General features: G+C 36.5%; 1 protein-coding gene across 15 annotated transcripts in view; it reads left to right on the top strand.

The window, feature by feature from the left end:
* Nucleotides 1-19,522, top strand: part of LOC128858259 (mucin-2) — a 131,308-nt gene that overhangs the window by 81,855 nt on the left and 29,931 nt on the right. For 11 of the 15 annotated variants that reach the window (XM_054094387.1, XM_054094385.1, XM_054094386.1 and 8 more), the window contains 6 exons: nt 7-204; nt 737-8,488; nt 8,552-8,748; nt 8,814-9,021; nt 9,106-9,384; nt 9,472-9,662. In XM_054094387.1, coding sequence (XP_053950362.1) covers nt 7-204; nt 737-8,488; nt 8,552-8,748; nt 8,814-9,021; nt 9,106-9,384; nt 9,472-9,662 — 8,825 coding nt within the window. The remainder of the gene's footprint in view (nt 1-6; nt 205-736; nt 8,489-8,551; nt 8,749-8,813; nt 9,022-9,105; nt 9,385-9,471; nt 9,663-19,522) is intronic. The other 4 variants (XM_054094380.1, XM_054094393.1, XM_054094382.1 and 1 more) reach the window with 4 other exon arrangements.

The raw sequence follows: 19,522 nt of genomic DNA, 5'->3' as shown, positions 1-19,522 counted from the left end.
TGGCAGTCTATCCTTCAGATAATCAAAAATCTAAGCAAGCTGAAAACACATTTCCTATTATTAACGAACCACTAACCATCACAAAAACCCACTTTACTGCAAATGACGCCAGCTTCCTCGGTAACGAGGTGGTGGAGAAGCCATGCATAAAAAAACACTTTTATAAACTTGGTCCGTCCGACAAAGTAATCAACAATGTTGACGGTAAGAAGAAATAAACATTCAAAATTTGCTTGCCAATACCTTAAATCGCACAGCACAACAACACAATCCTTTTAACACACGTCTAAATACGTATACGAACTGGAAAACTTTTCCTACTTGTGAGATAAAAATTTTGAAAAGTACTTACAACAAATAAAGCTTTTATAAGTGACAGTAATTTGACCTATACACACAATCGTAAAAGTCACGAGCCAGATGAAACAAAATTAAAAATTGTATAAAAACTGAAACCAAACATAAGAATACTAAGGAAAATATATTACAAAAATACAAAGACAAAAAAATGCTTACGCTTAAACTTCTGAAGCATGTGACTTATGCAACTAAAAAACACAATACAAGCAATAGTTGCATGGTAGGCTTTTATTAACCCCATAAGCTAAAAGTAGTGTTAACCAAGAAATAACATACTCCTAAAGTAGTTTGGAATACATATATGACTAATACCATGTAATCGTATCGTATTCACTGACAAAGTGATTAATACTTCATTCGCTGTAATTTTCAACAGAAAAGTCACCATATTCATCAGCACCAAGTAATCATACAAATCGCACTCATCCCAAACCTAAATCCCAAGTTCGGGATGATTTAGCGGATGTTAACCACGAAGAGCCCATCCATAATCAACCACTAAGTTCATCAGTAATAGAACCTAAACAACGTAATCGTTCACCGACAGGACCAAAAAGTAGTAGTCCACAAACCATTTGTCAACCATTCAAGAAAGAACCCAGTGTTGGGCGTAGGACTGATGTGAGAGAGAGTACATTCGAAAACACAGATTGGCAAAATACAATACAAAATTCAAATGAAACTCAATATCCCGTTACATATGATAAGGAGCCTAAAGATGAATACATTGAAACTATCTATCTAAACGAAACGCCAGTTGATACTTCTGATTATCCCAGTAAAAGAGGAGAACCTAATAAACAACCATATAATAAAAATAAAACTGAGTTTGTAACGAAAACGACCACTCGTATAGAGAAATTTCAGAATAATGATACTTTTAATGACACCGACGAGTTTATTACCAGACAATCACATGAAAAAGAACCTTCGGAACCAAGAGATACAAACCCTGTTTCGAAGAAACCTTTAGACTCATTAGGCAAAAGACCAAAAGAAGGTAAACCCATCGAACCTTCAAACAGAAAACAAGGGGAGAAACAGCCAACACAGCCTGCAGAAAAAGTACCAGGGCAGAAACATCCAATAAACAACTCTCCTAGTCCGACAAGACGAACTTCCGATGCTAGAACGTCAAAAACAACCTCTACAACAGTTAAAACTACACGCAAAGAAAATATATATGACGTTGAAGATGACAATCAACCCAAAAACACAGTCGATAAAAGACCCAATCAAACAGACAAAGGAAAACTGAACGACATTGACCATAGTCCGACAAGAAAACCATCAGACCAACCATCGAACAATAGGCCGAAAAACATTCGCCAGCAGAAGCCACAGGCAGCTGATGACATCACTCAACCCCATGAGCCATTTGGTAAAAATGCAGATATTGAAAACCCTGATGACTTTAGCTATAAGATCCCAACGAACAAGAGGCCGTCGGTACCTGAAAGTAGTCCCACCAGGCAAATAACAGAACGCAAAACATTAAAGACCACATCAGAAACTACTCGCAAAAATAAAACACATCCCGTAGAAGATGATCATCAACCCGACGAACCATTGAGAGGTAAACCGGGCCATGAAAGGACTATTGACAAAAAGAAACCAAACGATAGCAGACCTTTAGATGTAAAACTTATCAAAGATGACCATAGTCCCACCAGGACTACTTCGGATGCAAGCAAATTAAAGACAAGTACCGTTACAACTACCGTTACGAAAATTCACAAGAATACCGTATCGCCGACTAGAAACAGCAAACCTACAGATATAAGAAGCTCTGTACCGATTCATAAAAATCAAATAAAAGAGAAGCCATCAGAAAAATTACCAAAGTACACGAAAGCAGCAAAACCAGCACCTGCAGGCGCTGTTGAGCCTGAACAAAGCGATGATGAACATATCCCAACTGGTAGAGAACCAGCTAAAAAACCGTTATCAAAAGTTGATGATTACAGTGAAACCAAAAAGTCAACTAATATAAGATATGTAAATACGAATCGTGCTACTTCAACTGTTCAAACTCCATCCGATGAAAAATATAAGCCCGTGCAAAGAGGTAAATCACCACTTTCTAAGGGACCTTCAGATATTGAGTTCAGTGATGATGATCAGAAAATAATTGAGAATATACCTGTAGAAACAACACGATATAAAACAATCCAACCCACTAGTGAGGATGATTATGAAATTAAAAAGCCTGTTCCACGTAAACCAGCGCCTGAAAATAGTGAGGAAGATTCGAACGACGACAATCAGCGCTCTACTTTTATAACAACTGCAATCAAAACGGTGCGTGCAGATAGACCTCAACCGACATATCAAACAATTGACGATGAAACCAGACGAGTTCAAGAGCTTTTCAATAAAACCGATAAGACGAAAGTAACAAAGAATGTAAATGAGGAATTCATAACTTTCGAGCAACAAGTGGGAGGTAGAGTTCCAGTTCTTAACAGACCTGAAGATGAACCCGGAAAGCCAAGCAAGTTTAATGGTAAAGAACCAAAATCTAAACCAACAATCAAAAATAGAGAGCCCGATTACAGAGTTGATGATGATACTAATATTTCAAAAATAAGTTCTGTTACAACTACTTTAAAAATACTTGGCCGAGATTTACCTTCAATTAAGAAACCATCACAGCCAGAAGATGAGAAACCAAAAGTGCCGCAACCCATAGATACAGACTTAAGTGATGATGATTTAGCCACACATGAAACATATGAAACGACGACAACCATTAAAGGCATTCGTCGTGATACTGTACCTGCAAATGTAGAGGGCGAACAACCTAGGTCTGATAACAAGAAGTTCCCAAAACCAGACGGCGGAAAAACTAGACCATCAAAGCCTGCTAATAGTGACAATGATCGCAGTCCAACAAGAACTCCAACCGAGGGCAATACTTTGAAAAGCGTCACTATTACCACTACCACCAAAAATACCGTTTGCGGAAAACCAAGCGAACTGCCGCACGAACCCGCTGATAAACCAACGGGTAAAACTCCAACTTTAGATGAAACTGAACGAGTTGACGCGCTCTTTAAAACCACCAATAAAACGAAACACACTAAAAACTACAACGAAGAATTTATTAACATTGAGAGCCAGAATAAAGAGACGCCAGATGGAGCTTTTATCTCAAAAGCACCTGAGTCGGAACCAAGTTCTCCTACTTTTAAGAAGAAAGGTGTTAGCCCAAGAGAAACTTTTGAAGATCGATGTCGTCAAATTTTAGGCATGGAAAATTATGGTGATACCCCAGGTACCTACCAGAGGAAGCCCGAAGACGAATCCGACCAAAAAGAGCCGCTTCCCGTAGATACCACAAAATTCGAAGTTAAAATCGAGGACTGTGAAGATGATGAACCAAATTATCTAAATAATATAAAGGCAGCCATTAAACCCATAGAGAAACCCAAAACGCACAAAACTAGTGATATTTCCGATGAGGAGCTTGTTGAGAATCTCGTTGAGGAAGTAGAGTGTATTCGTACAGATACTGTTGTACCCTTCAAAAATACTTATCCAGAAAGGGAACCATCCAGTGAGACTACTCCTAAATCAACACGAGTAATTAAGACGGACATAAAAGAGGAAGAAGATGAGAATATTGTCAATAAGACAACATCAAAACTAGTAAAGAAAGCACCAAGCCCGTTACCGAAGGAAGAGCAATTAGAAGATGTTGAACTAGAAGAGTTTCCACTCAGTGAACCGGAATCGCCTGAAAAGGAAACGGATGATGAGTCTCAACCGGATACAGTTGTGCCAGAGAGGGAGACACAATATACCGATGAATTCGAGATAGAAGAGCGGACAAATTTGGTGGTTAAGACGGAAAAGAAGCAACCCTTGAAGTCAGATAAGAAATTACCTGTTAAAAAATCTCCAAATACTAGTCCAACCAGAAAGCCAAGTGGGAAAACATTACCTTCGAGTTCATACCCTTCAGGTCGCTCTACAGTCACACCAACAAAACCTGTTGATTCTAAACCTAAACCACGCGAAACAAAAGTCGTAAGCAATACCAAGCCAATTTCCAAATCTCCTGAGAGTCCTGACAAGGACACTGTTCTTAGAAAAGATAAACCAGTATCTTCCACAAAGCCACGCACAGAGCGTATTCAAAAATTAGATACCCATACAGTTTCTAATAGGCAACCAAAAACACCAAGCAAGGAGTCGCCAACATCAACAATCAAAGATCGATTACGATCTTCCCCTCGAAATAAAAAGCCTTCCACCACGGAGTCTGATTCTTCACCTGACATGAGTCCAACACGTCTAACTGAACGAAGGCGCTCCAGTAATATCTCGGTCCACACAGAAATTATTATTGATCACTCTGGGCCTAAATCTCCTAAGCCTACTAAAAAGATGCCGGAGAAACTTACGAATCAACCAAAAAAAACTGTTCCGACAGACACCATTTCGCAGACAAAACCATTCCGCAGATTTCCTGTTACAGAACGAAAGGAATCTGCTCCGGTTCCCAGTGTTTCGCGCAAGGATAAGGATGTAAAAATGACTCGGTCAACTAGTGAGAAGGTTATGAAAGTAACTGAAAGGCCAGTTAAGAAAACTGAGGTGAGCACTCTGGAGCCAAGTGCCATCCCAAAGAGTGATCGACGTCCCAATAAATGTTTTACCACAAAAACGATCAATTTAACCACAACAGATAAGCTAATAAATAGCGAGGATATGGAAAATGTTATTATTGACATACAACACGCAAAGAGTTCCCGGGAACCCTCACCAGACAAAATTGTACCTACTCCGGTACCGGTTCATTTAGATACGGGAAAACCTCGCTATCCAGATGTCGTTCAAGAACCTGAGGATGTGCCGCGTAAGAAACCGGTTATCACAAACATACCTATTTTTGAAGAAGAGTCTAACGAATTTATCAATTGTCACATATCGGAGGTGAAGACGGACAGAATTTCAAAACTGGTAGATCTAGAAGAAGATGATATTCTAGATAATCCCACAATCGAAGCTCCTAAAAGTCTTGAATATCCGCTGATTGATAGACCTGATGATGATTGCCTCTTGAGTGTTCACGAAAAGGTTTCCAAGTTCACTCATACAGCTGAAGAGATTAAAAAGCCAAAAGCGTCTAGTCCATTTAGCAGGGAGTTCGATAAAACACCCAAAGTCCCTGATAATGATGAATGTTTATTAACAGTTGATGAAAAGGTCAACAAGTTTATAAAAACAGCAGAAGAGGTGTCGAAACCAATTACACCAGTAAGGGAGATTGAACGACCAAGTTACACCGAATTAGATGAAGAATTGCGAAAGGATGACTGCACTTTGTCCGTTTCACAAAAAGTTAATAAGTTCTTAAATACTGCTGAAAAATTGGCACCCACTGCTCCACAAAGATCGCCTGAATTAGTGGCAAAGATTGTACGAACCATTTCGAAACAGAGTGAGCCGGAGTATCCCGAAAGCGTAACTGATGATGAACTAACGCCATTTTCGCAGAATCACACCATCGAAATTGAGAAGCGGCGTCAAAAAGATATACTCTCTCGACCAACTGTATTTGAAAACACAACAAAAACGAACAGAAATGCCGGCTTTGTAGAAGAGGAAGTTACAATAGTCAGAAACACTACTGGTGTACCTGAATACGATGAAGTAATCCCTCACACAAGGGATCATACAACGAAACTTGAACTAAAACGGCAGAAGGATATTTTATCTAGACCTTCAATTTACAATAAAAATGCAAAAGCAAGACCGCAGTCACCCAGCAAGCGAGAGCCTATAAGTTCATATAAGCCTCAACCATCAGAACCAATTAAATCACAACAGATAGAATACACAACAAAGAAAGTAATCTCAGAAGATAATGACGAAAGTAAAACTAAAGCAGAGCGTAAACCATCTGCTCCGACAACCAAACCTGAAAGTCGTAAAAGCCTCACAAAACCCCAAAAATCTACAGTTGCCGTAACTCGGTCTCGTTTTGAAACTTTTGATAACAAAAAACTTCCATTAAAATCTTCTACGGAACCAAAAACTAGTAGAGTTCCTACTTCAAGCATCACTGCTCGTAAGCCAACTAATGAACCGAAAGCACGATTGCCTTCAACATCTAGCAGAAAACCATCCTCAGAACCAGACACCAGTTCTCCTTATACCAACAGGCGAAAGCCATTTAATGAACCGGAGTGGCAGTCACCACAGCGAGGAGCACGAAAACAGTCCACAGAGCCTGATAGTCATTATCCGGGACGAAAACCATCTACGGAATCTATAATCAATTACGAAAATATTGAGTCCGAAACAGAGTTTACATCAACAACACGTCGTAGGAGCTCATCAAAGACAAAAGATTATCTGGAAATGGTACAAACTGAAATCGAAAGATTTTCTCCAACTCAAAAAGAACCTTTACGAAAAATCCCTACACAGGAAAAACAAAAACCCCAGTCTTTCTCACACAGTCCTACAAGAAAAGATGCAACAAGCACCACCAAAGTCACCCAAGTAACTGAGCGCACAATTCGAAACAGTTCACCTTCAGAATGTTCTGATATAGAAATCGTTGAAACCATTTTAGAGCGTCCTACACAAGTTAAGGAACCAACACCTACATCAACAATTGGTCGCACGCGTGTAACATCAGATACAGTGGCTGCCCGACGTAACATTTTCGAAAATAGTTCTACTCCTAAGGGGCAGAAGCCAAGTGTGAGCAGTTCTCCGTCGCCTGTTGGACGGCGTCCTTCATACATGGATCATACAGTTAGCTCGTTAGAGCACATTCGGCGTGATTCATTAGAAGTAAATAAGCATAACTATTCACGCAAGTCCTCGATTGATTCGGAAAGTAATTATGAACGACGACCAAATTCTGCTGTGAAATTTGATGTGCCTCATAAACCACAACGATCGACTAGTATTCCCGAGGATATTGATGTTGAGAGTATTTTCGAATTAGAAGTACTGGAAAGTTTATTGGAGACAGTAACATCATACGAGTTAAGGCGTAGAATTCGTGCTCAAATACGTTTGGTTAAGAAAAACCTTCTCAACACTGAAATGGTTGACAAAAGGAAGACCGAGACTAAAACATCGAAGTCCATTAGCTCAACTCATAAAACATCTACTTACATATCAAATGTGCATAATGAAGAAAATGACTCCATTCATGAGGATATAAAAACAAAAAAGCCATATGAGAGTAAGCCCAGTCCAAAACATTCGCCACAACTCACGAAGGGTGGTCGAGTACCTGAAAGCAAAGATGTACCAAAAAAATCGCCATACGGCTATAGTGAAAGTCGCTACAATAAAGAAGTTACAAGAAAAACTACAACTAATGATAAAACACCAAATGGTCGTAGCGAAAGTCCCAAACGTCCTACGAAAACTCTCCATGAACGTCATCATAGCCCCGAAATAAAATCTCCACAAGGATCTGTGAAAGAAGTATATCACACAACAGGTTCATCGTTGTCTACACATAAAGAATACATACGAAACGAGCAAACGGACTACTCAGAAGAGAGTTTTAATAGCTCTCGCCGCGTGAATCAGAGTTCGGAACGGTTTGAAAAAGATCAAAGTCGTGAACGCAGTTACAGTCCCGAAACCAAAAGTCCTATAAGAGATAGCAGACGAAGTCCAGATTTAAAAACTAAATCTGTGCCTGGTACACGTACTAAGAGTCCCGATACCGGAAAGCCAACTTCCCAACGTACAACCAGTCCACAAGGCCGAACGCCAAAACAACGTGACGACTTATACAGCATTTCGAAGACAACAACAGTTAAAACCACACATTCACCTGAACGCAAATCGAGTAAGCCGAGAACTGATGAGAGTACACCTATTTGGGCAGACCGTAAAAATTTGCTAAAGAGTCCAAGTAGTACCCCGCGCAAAGTGCCAGCTTCGCCGTCAATGCGTACCACGGCAACGAAAACCACAACTTCAAAGTCAACGAGTCAACGCCAAACTCAGAACAGAAACTTCGAAGAGGACTCCATTACTTCAAGTTATGGTATTGGACCGACAGACGAAAATGGCTTGCCACTATTCGGTATTAAGGCGCTGAAAAAGAAGAAGCCGAGTCAGCCCTGTGAAGCAACCGAGGGTAAGTTGGAAGCAGACGATAACAGATTTTGCGTTTCTTTTTTTTAATTTAATGAATTTTTAGAAGTCACAGGCTATGTCATCGAAGAGAAGTATTACTCTGATAATAAAACAAAGCCCAAAGTCGAAAGAAAGGAATACATTTACTCAACAAATGCTGATGAGCTTGAGGAAATCAAGAAAACTGTTGAGCAGAGTCGTAAATCCTCACAAGACGATGTAGACATTATCAGAAAGTTTGAGAAAATCGATAAGGACTATGTAAGTGTATTGTGCGGGGAAATTTTTATTTTGCGTTGCACTATTTAATTGACATTTGTTTCTAGGTTTTCGAAAAACCAGAAGCTATATTGCCAGATTCAGAAGATTTTGCAACATCGAGCAAATATGTGCGAAGGGGCTCTGTAAAAGAGTTGAGTGAGAAATTCATACGAAAAGAGTCCTCTCAATCGACAACAGAAAAATCGGCTGGTTATCCTAAAGCCGGATTAATATTACGCACCAGCCGTGGACCATCAACAGATCCAAGTGGAGGTAAATGCAAAACTGAGTTCAGCGGTAGCTACACAATTTTTGCACGAGGAACTAAACTTTTTTTTTGAATTATCTAACATTCAGATTCATATGAAACAACCACAGAAAAATATACAACGACGTCCAGCAGCGGTCATGCTTACCGCCCAACGGAAGGAGACTCCGATGACGAATATAATGTACAGCTGCGCCAAAAGCAATCGCGTGTTTTTACTGACTACGACGACAACGAAAGCGAACAACGTCACTTGAGTACTCGTTCGTCGAGTAAGTCCACACGCTCATTCCTTAACAGTTGCGGTGAAACTAAAGTGGTAACAAGTATGGATGATGCGCTGGAGCGTATGCGTAATGCGGACTATGGTAATTTTTGCAAAGAAAATAATTATTCGGATTATGCTGTGCGAGTGTAACGTCTACTTTATTTTCTTTACTAACATAAAAATGCAGTCGTCGAGGCTGGAGACACGGCTGAAGATCAAGAGGCGCGTTCATTACTGAATAAATTTTTAGGTGCAAGCGTTATAATGAAGGGCGTGGAGAGTGTTTTACCTACAACGAAACAAACAACAACTACAACCATTACTAAAACTTCATATGCGGACGATGATGCTGACAGCGATCTACTGAAGAATAAAGCGGTGAGTGTGAAAAACTACAAATTTTTATTTAAAAATAAATAATAAAAAAATAGAAAAAATAATAGTCAAGCAGATTGACCACAGTCACCGTCGGGTGCATATTAGCAATGGGATAGAATATTAAACTTTGACAAATGCAACCAGTATTTGTAGTTGTTGTAGGAGTAGAAGATGTTTAGTATGCTTAAATTATAAACTGGATCAAATCGCTGAGCGAACTTTGTCGGACGAATTCAAAAACACAGTGCAATATATGGGACTGCACACAGTCAAAGCGGTGGCGAAGTTCGTCTGAATAGATTTATTTTTAACCTTAATCCTATGTCGATAGGTAATATTTTGTCATAAACAAGAGGTATGAAACATGCACCGTAGAGGAGTTTCATAAAAAATTCATGATTTCTCAACGAATTCGTCGGACACGAACGAACGGGTTAATTTTGTCGCTGCCGCCGATCGAAAAAATCAGTTGTTAGTTAAAAATGTAAAAAATGTTTTTTCGCAAACCTCATTTCTTTGCCTCCATTGCCGAAATGCCTTGCTTATTTAAAAATTTGATAATTTAAATTAATCGAGACATTTGGGATTCATTTTCTCGCTTTTGATGCGAATTTCGTTTCGGTTTGGTTGCTGCGATAATCACACGGCGGCATTGTTCAACAAATTGATACTTAAGGGATCCCTTTAACCGTTTGAGTGCTAAGCGATTTTCTTTAATACATACGAAAATTGCGAAGATATAGAGGATATAGTAGTAAATATGTTATTTTCAAGGTCATCCCCCATGTTATTCTCGTCTTCGTCGGAACTATCACTAAAAATGCGCATCCTCCGGGTAGTAAACACTCTAATTTCACTTAAACTCGAATCACTATCATAGTCCATTTCATTGTCGGAATCCGGTATCGTATCTTCCACGTCAGTAAATTCTTCACTACTAGACATGGTCAGGAATTATTTTCAAAATATCGATATTGAACGAAAAATAAAAATTGTTTTTAACGGACTCAACTAATTTATACTTTTATATGACATACATTTTTGATAATGCACAGTGATGCAATCGTCGCTATAGCGACGCGCCGCAAATTTGGAGTAATTAGTTATCGTCGCTATATCGACGAATCGCACTCAAACGGTTAAAGCTAAAATATTCCGAATCGAAAGTTTTGTAGCCTCAAAAAACAACTGTCAAATATTTTATAAAAAACCCTCATCTCGTGCACCAAAAACCTTCGAAGAAAATCAGTGGCAAAAACAACTTCTAAAAGTCGTTCGTACTTTCAGTGTCGGCGTTATGTCCTAATGTTCTATGAATTTGTTAAAAGATAACAAAAAACAAGTATCATAAAACCCACGAAAAAACCATTACTTGACCCAAATATTTCAGGCATCATCAAGTTTTGGTCAATAGTTTGATAAAATTTACATTTGTCACTTTTTCGAGACATTTTAAATGCTGCTTTTATATTTACTTCAGCTGATACGATGTATTAAAGAGAGAAGCTCGAAGTGCACTGTCAAATTGCTGAATTTCGCTTTTGTTTACAAGGTTTCAAAATGGGGCATTTTCGAAACAAACCTCGAAAATTTTCCACTTTTCGCGTGTATTTAAATTTATTTCAATTCAGTATACATTTTCAGATTATTCTACCTCCACATGAGTGTACAAGTTCTGTAGTGAGTTCAAGATTTTATGTTTAAAGCATACTAACACTATTTCTCTACCAAAGAAAAGTGAAGTGTCTCATCAGCCAGTCGAAAAGGTCTGAAACCACACACCCTGGTAACTGTATTAAACGCAGTCATGCTCAATTGCGAATTTCTAGTTCTCAATGTCAAAAGTGCATTGTTTTTTACTTTAGCCGACTTGACGATCTAAGTATAAGCTTTCAGAAAACAGTCTAAACATGTGCACTCGTAAATCATACTTATATCGGTGGTTAGGATTTCTGGGAAGTATTCGAAATTTTTAAAACCACACTAACTTTCTTGTATTATATAAAAAAATTAATGCAATTTTCAAAAAAACAGCCGTTACCCGAGAAGAATGCCTTACGCATTTTCTTCCCCTTAAAGTATGTACTCTCTGCAAATTAATTTGTTTTGATAGCTGTTGGTATTTTGAATTGGTGCATATGTATGCACATATGTTGGTGTTGAAAAACCATTACTTTGTAATTGGGGCGCAGTGACATGTATTGACATGATTAAAATTGACAAGAACGTAAACATCGCTCGTACAATCTTCATTCTTCAAGTCCCTAAAAGGTGTTCAATAAAATCCTCTCGTTATCACACCCACACTACCGCTATTCTCTCGATAGTGCTTATTTTCTCTCGGCGCGTGTCCCACATGTTCATAAATTCGTACATCCCTGCAGATTAAAATGCATACATGTGTACATATAGACATACATGTGTATGTACATATATTGCCGGATACTATTCTAGACAAACTGCGCTAGCCAGCTTCCTGCAACATTTGTGCTTTTAGCTGAGTTAGTACACACTCGGAGGCGGAATTGATCACTTGTATATTTAAGTGTTGGTGTTAGTTGCCGGAAAATAAGGTTTCTATATACCTATACATAAATAAAAAACAATAATTTAATAAAAAGTCGATTTACTACAGAAAAGTATTTTAAAATGTGATGTGTTTTTTGTGCATATCAAAGTGTTCGGTATCGAGGCAAAGTAAATTCGTTCGCAAAAATATGTCAAATAAATAAAAGCGCTATATATATACTATTTCAGAGATGATTATTTAATCATTTTTCAAAATATATACATGAACATACATACATACATATGTATATATGTAGATGTTGTGAATTTTAAATGCAATTAATGAATTTATACCTTTGTTCATACCCAGTGTATATACGTACACCTGAGTGACCAAAGTGCTCGAGGCATAAAAATGTGTATTTCTTCTCTCATCACCTTTTCTATGAGCAGCGACAAAGCGAAACAGCCAGCGAAATGCTCGAATACATGACGAAAATAGCAATGATCGCACTATTTTTACGTTTGAGAAATTTTCGAAAATTTTAAAATATATTTGTTTTTTTTTTTTGGTTTTTTCATTTTCCTTGGAGAACGCAGCTACACTATGTGCGAAAAGCTTGTTTCCCGAACGGAGAGTGGTGTTTAATTGTGCTACATATAAAAAAGCCAATGTGCCGCAAGTTTTCAAAGTACGAATACGCTCTACCAACAGCGCTGCATGTAAAACTTGTAATACATAATTTTAATATTTTCTATGTATGTGTGTATGTAGAAGTTGCAATATATTTGTATAGACCCAGTTGACTTGCTGTTGAGTTTGTGCGCTACAATAATTTTTAACGCCAGTGTGCGTATATCAAAACGTTGATAATATATTTTATGCGTTTCCAAAAATAACAAATTTAGTCAGTTTATTTTCTGCCGTTGCCGCTGCTAGTGTCTACTTGTGAGGAGCGTGAAAACGGAAAATTACGCGAATAAACTACTTAGTGAAAAAATATGTATGTATTTGTTGAAGTGAAGTGAAAACTATATATGGAGATGAAAAAGGAATATTCAATTAACCAAGTAATACAAGTAAATAAATCGGGTTTGAATTCAGTTCAGAAATTCAGTGAAGGATATTAACGCAAAATGTGTTTGAATTATTTTACAGTATTGCCAGTTAATATTTATTAAACAGCTGACAAAGAAAAAATCATAAAAAAATATTTAATATAAAACATGCGATTTTGCTTTTTAGAAAATATTGAGATGCAACTTTAAAGAGTAATAAAAAATATTATTTTAAAATGGATATTTCCCATGAAACATAAGGTGATTTAAAATATAATTTGTAAATGGAATTGTGAAACATTTTTGAATATGTACACACATTCATACATACATATACATATGTACCGTAAATGACAAGATTACAATAGAAAAATTGAGAACTCGGAAAAGCAAAGCATCAATCTTTTTTATTGCTAAACCAGAAGCAACATGCGCAACAACAGCGGTATGCTAATTTCCAACAAAGTTGCGCAAATTGGCTATTTTCCTTCTATTTTGGTTTATAAATAAAATACACTGATGCTTTGCATTAAGACTTTTATGAATTCACAGAATTAATATATTAGAAATTTCAAAAAGAAACAACAAAACAAAAACAAAAAAATAACCATGATAAATACCAAATTTGAAAAGTTTGTTTTTGTAGAAAATTGAAAAATTAAAAAAAAAATAATTTAATTCAAAAGAAAGTTTCCCTTTCTTTGTATTAATGCTTTTACGAATTTAGAGAAATTAATAGAAATTCCAAAAAAGAACAACAAAAAAAAAACAAATTTACTAATGGTAAATATCGAATGTAAATTTTTTTTTTCTTGTCAGAAAATTAAGAAAAAAAATTTTTCTCCCAAAAGTTAAAAAAAAAATTTTCTCCCGAAAGGTCAAAAAAACGAATTGAATTCATAAGAAAACTTTCTTTAGTTGCTTTGCATTAATGCTTTTACGAATTCGCAGAAATCGATAGAAGTTCCAAAAAAGTAAAACAGGGGAAAAAAAAGAAAATTTTCAACAATGATAAATATCAAATTTGAAAGGTTTTTTGTCAGAAAATTAAAAAAATTTTTTGAGAGAAATTGAAAAAAATTGATTTTAAAATTCAAAGGAAAATTAGTTGCAATTTCTTTGTAATCTAAAAAGCAAAAGGGAGCACTTGAACGTAATCAAATGCTTTGCATATTTTTAAAAGTCTACAACTGCATGCAAACATACCTGTACATACTTATACATATGTATATGTATGCACAAAGCTGTTCTAAAAATTCAGCGCTGCATTCTTATTCTAATAGTTCTAGCAGATAGTGTGTGTGTGTGCGATGGTGCAACAGCCAAAAATCGTAAAATATTTTAAAAACAGATAAAAAAGTAATTATTAAAAAGAAGAAAAACGCATACAAGCTACAGCAGAATTCTTATTTTTGAATTTTGCGCTTATTCCGAGCACGCGTACTCGTACCTACATAAAAACATTTTGAAAATTTGAATGCACTGTAGTGACTGGCATTTTGAGTTACCGCAGAAACGCATAAGGAAACGCGCACACGCTCGCCAAATCAGTGTAACACAAATTTTGTGTAGAGAGTATGCAAAAATTCCGCCTCGAGTTAGTGCACTCACAAATTTAGGCCGATTTCACTTCCGCCGTATAACTGGGTAAGCATTTATGTTTTTTTATTTTTATTTTTAAAGTGCAATCGTATGGTTCATTCTCACCTTATTAACTCTATGTTCCAGAAAGAATCCCGAATATTCACATTTACTTATATATATATAAATTTCAAGCGGGCACTATTACCGCTACATACAGGGCAGTCCAAGTGGAAGTATCTGTTTTAAAAAGAAAAAAACATTCCCATTAAATATTTACGGTACACACATTCATTTGTTTAGCTACCTCGGCTGATATCTGTCAAAATCAATTTTGAAATAGCTTCTTCACGTTTGCTGAAGTCATCTCAGGATCGTCTCTAAATTACATTGACTAATTACTAAAGCTGCTGCCATTGCAATTTTTTGACCTCGGCCAAACGACTGTTAGCATGATTAATTCATTGATGCGTGACTGGTGTGCCGTGTTGCTGAAACTAACGGTTGTCCAAGCTCTTATTTACCTTGAATTTAATTGCTGTATAACCGAGATGGTGATTTCTATTCGAATGGCTTTTCAGATCACCAAATGTGTCAATTTTGTTTGCCAATATCGCATCGTTTGCCAATAAACGCACTATTTAACCAAATCAACGCTTAAGTTAGAGTTCTATATCACACGTTCCAAGCTTGGAACACTTGATATTGCGTTCTAGTTTCTTTTTGGAAATAAGTTTGTCATATTCCCCACTGCTGGTCAAGCGTAGAAAGACTCATTCTGTTGCTTGGAACAAACGGTCTGACGGTATAGATGAGCGGAAAAATATGTCACGATAGCGTATAATCCCAAAAGATACCTGGCGTTTGGACCACCATGTACATATTTTGTCAAAAAATCATATATTTGAAATTGTGAAATTATTTAAAGAACAGATTTATGTGTTTTGGTGGGATAGGGAGCATACAATACACAAATTTATTTCTAATTTTAAAAACTAAATAGTAACAAAATCGAAAAAATTCAAGAAAGCAATCAACAGCTGAAAAGAACTAATCCAACTTGGCTCATGTCGCTGCCCAGCTGTGGCCTTGGTTTTGGTTTTGCACTAAGTATAAATATATAAATGTCCATATCTGTCAATGTGTATGTACTTGTGTATGTATAAACATATGGTATATCCAAAAAATACAAAATAAAAAAGTCTGTGTTATTCCACGTCGGGTGGGTGTTGAAATATTTTTGCCAAAATAATAGAAATAATTATGTGATTTTAATTTATATTAATCTCTTAATCGTTTTAGTGAAAATACGCAAGATTTCATATGTGGGCACAGACACTTTCTTACTAATACATTTGCAAATATCCATTGTACTATACAACAATGTGGTTCTTTCTCCTTCTTTTGTTGCTAAACTGGGAATATCTTCCTAACATTGCTCCTTTGAGTGGTCATTGTCACCTTTTGTATTTATAATGCAAAGCTTCCTATACATACATACATAGACATGCATATATGTATGTATGCACTTTTAAGTAGAAAGCGTTGTAGTAGTTTGTCGAGAATCAATTAGAATCTATAATACATACATATGTACATAGTTTGGCTCGGTCATGGCGATGAGTTGTTATTTTGCGTCAGTTCAATGTCAATGGCTTTTATTTACGCGCAATTTCTTCGTTAGTTTGAATAAGTATGTATGTGTATGCTTACAATCGAACCATGTTGTTCTTTGTTGTTTTAATTCAATTCGACTTTTAGTTTCTTTACTTCATTGGCGAGAGCGCAGAAATCGGCATCACGATGTAATTTTCTAATTGAAATAGATTTAACGAAACGTCACGCGACGGTTAAAATCAAAGTAAATAAATTGAAATTTAGGGGGAAGCTTTTTAAATGCAAAGAACTTTCGAAAATTATCTTATTTTCGAAATAAAAGGCGACCAGATAAAAATGTCATATCGTTTGAAGTTGAAAAAAAAAAACGGCAACGGAATAGCACTTCAGTGCTTATGTGTTCGGACCAATTCCTGATCACTCGGCCATGTGGGTTATTATTCCGACAATAGCATCCCAAATGTTAGCCTCGAACATGTCCAAAGAGTTTGGCTTTTTAGCCTAGACTAAAGACTTCATACACGTCCAGATAAATTAATCGGGGGGTGCCAAGTCAAATGATCGTAGCACTTAATTAATGAACGATGACCCAATCATCAAATTTCTCCGTTTTAAAGTTTTGCGGCGCTTGTATGACATGTAGCTCCGTCTTGTTCGAAACCCAGTTCGGATATATGGTATCGATGTTGTTGAGTTTGGACTTTAGAAAGTTGGTTAACATCGCTCTATACCGAGGACCATTTACTGCAACGGGGTATTCTTTGTAGCTGCGTACTTACAACTGAGCCGGATTTTTGATGATATTTTTTCATGATGGCAAACCAAATTGAATATTTTGACAGTTAAAAATTGGAAAACTATCATTGCTATTTGGCCATCTGTTATATAAAAACAATAATCACTTTCTTTACGCCAAACTTCTATAAGTTGCCTACATAATGCCCCATAATTGTCCATCTAAGCATTTCTATTAATTACATACGAGCTCAGGTGATTTGTACCGAAGAAAAGTCTATTGTGACTGCAAAAGTGAGGAACAAATTTGTCTGTTCGACGTCGTTCTTAAAAATTCAGTCTCTGACTTGGAAGAAGCTTGTCCGCATAAGATCCAGTCCTTACAGGAATTGTAGCCATTGAATTATAGCTTGCCTCATACGTTCGATAAGTGGGTTGAAAATTAACTATAAATTGCATTGAAGTTTTGCTGTAAAACCAACTTTAGTGATGAGACTGACTTCCGGCTTGATGAATATGGCCAAAATTGAAGTGAGAACAATCCTACTGGGACTCTCAAGATGTCGTTGTTCGGTGTGGATTATATTCTGGTTATTTTATGGATTTAGCGATATGCAACATACCATAAATATCGTGGGTGGCGCCATCATTTTATTGTCACGGAATTTTGGAAACCAACCATTCTAAGGAATAGACCTCTCGGTTATCCGCCTAGATCATGTGATTTTGCTCTTCGTTATTATTTCTTGCTAAGGTATATTAAATTATCAATGCCTAAAATTTAACCATAGGATCCTTCTGGTGGGAAAAATGTATCAAAACTCTATTTAAAATACAACTGGTTGCTAATTTTTTCGATGTTTGCCTCTGTTTTATATATTTATTAGGTCACCGTAGACAAATGCGTTGGTGCGTGACCACGATTCGGCGTTCGGGTACGGCATAAAACTGTAGGTCGCTCCTACTTGTGGAATGCGTCTGGATGTTGTTCCAAATACTCAAACACTCAATAAAATGTATTTGACCGAGTTCTTGGTGTGTTTCTTGATGTTGTTCCACACAAATGGAGGGACTTACAGTTGCATATACCTATTACTAGGTGAAGAAAAAACCTCTAAGCGTTTTTTGGCTATGTGACAACGATGAGATCAAATGGATCCAAACAGTTTTCTGAATGCCGGTTCGCCATTTGTTATTGATTTTATCAATATTTTCGTGGAATAACTGAAACCAAGCTTTGCTGTTGCGTTCGGTGCTGTATTGGGTCCATAAAAAGTCCATACAAATTTTTTTGGCCGCCTGCTCTGACTTTTCACCTTGTTCGTAGAAGTACTGAAAAAATATTAAGAACGAACAAAGAATTTTCTCTTTTCAAAACATCGGTGCAATGCACACATCGTAAGACATTTAGCGGAAAACATTCAAAACTTTAGAGCAGTAGTTGGTTCGATCACAAAAGGGAAAATGTTCGCCAGAACAATTAAAATGTGTGCCAACAATTTAGCAAAGAGATACCAAATCGCTGTTTATGTCAAGTTAGTCATGAATTATTTCAAGTTGTACAGTGTACAAATATTTATAGATGTGTACAACTAAAACAAAAAAACAGTTGACTACTACACATGTTTTGAGGTTCTTATTCTAAATTTAGAGATTTTCAAGAAAATAATTGAATACAGGCAAATATTAGAAAATTGAAAAAAAGCAATAATAATAATATGAAGTCAAGATCAAAGAATTTTTTCTTCCTAGTTTTTGTTAATTCAGTTTATACTGCTTTTAGTTAGTTCTAAACATCTCTAACAACAAACAGAGCTACGGAATGCCAATGAGTACCTGAAAGTTTCCGCCAACACAGTTGAAGTTAGTGTTGCCAACTTTTGAGTTTGAAAAAGAGAAAAAAGCGTTTAAAGCTCTCAATTCTTTTTATCAAAAAAATACTAATTTTCTTAATAGTTTTCATTTAAGAAATCCATTGTTCCCATTTAAAAAAAGTACAAAAAATAAATAGTTCAAAATTACAAAAATTATTCATACATTCTGCATTATTAAAAGTTGGTTTCTATACATTTAAAATATGCAAGTTATATAACAAATAAATTGGAAAGTCTATTTTCTTATCATTTCCCACTTGTGGCTGTAAAATGTACTTCAAGTCATACATTGGCACTCATCGTCTCTACTATCGATGTGACAATTTATATTATCTGGTACATTGTAATTGTCTCAACAACATTTTCCTCTTTTTAATCCGATTTTATGTGCAACAATGCATTTACTAAAAGTAGAAGTAAATTCGCCGTTACGAATTTTGATTTTAAAATCGTTCATTGCGCTCAACTCGGAGATGCACTCAACAC

The sequence above is a fragment of the Anastrepha ludens genome, chromosome 3, assembly GCF_028408465.1.
Source record: "Anastrepha ludens isolate Willacy chromosome 3, idAnaLude1.1, whole genome shotgun sequence".
Taxonomy (NCBI): domain Eukaryota; kingdom Metazoa; phylum Arthropoda; class Insecta; order Diptera; family Tephritidae; genus Anastrepha; species Anastrepha ludens.
This window is presented reverse-complemented; position numbering and strand designations above follow the sequence as displayed.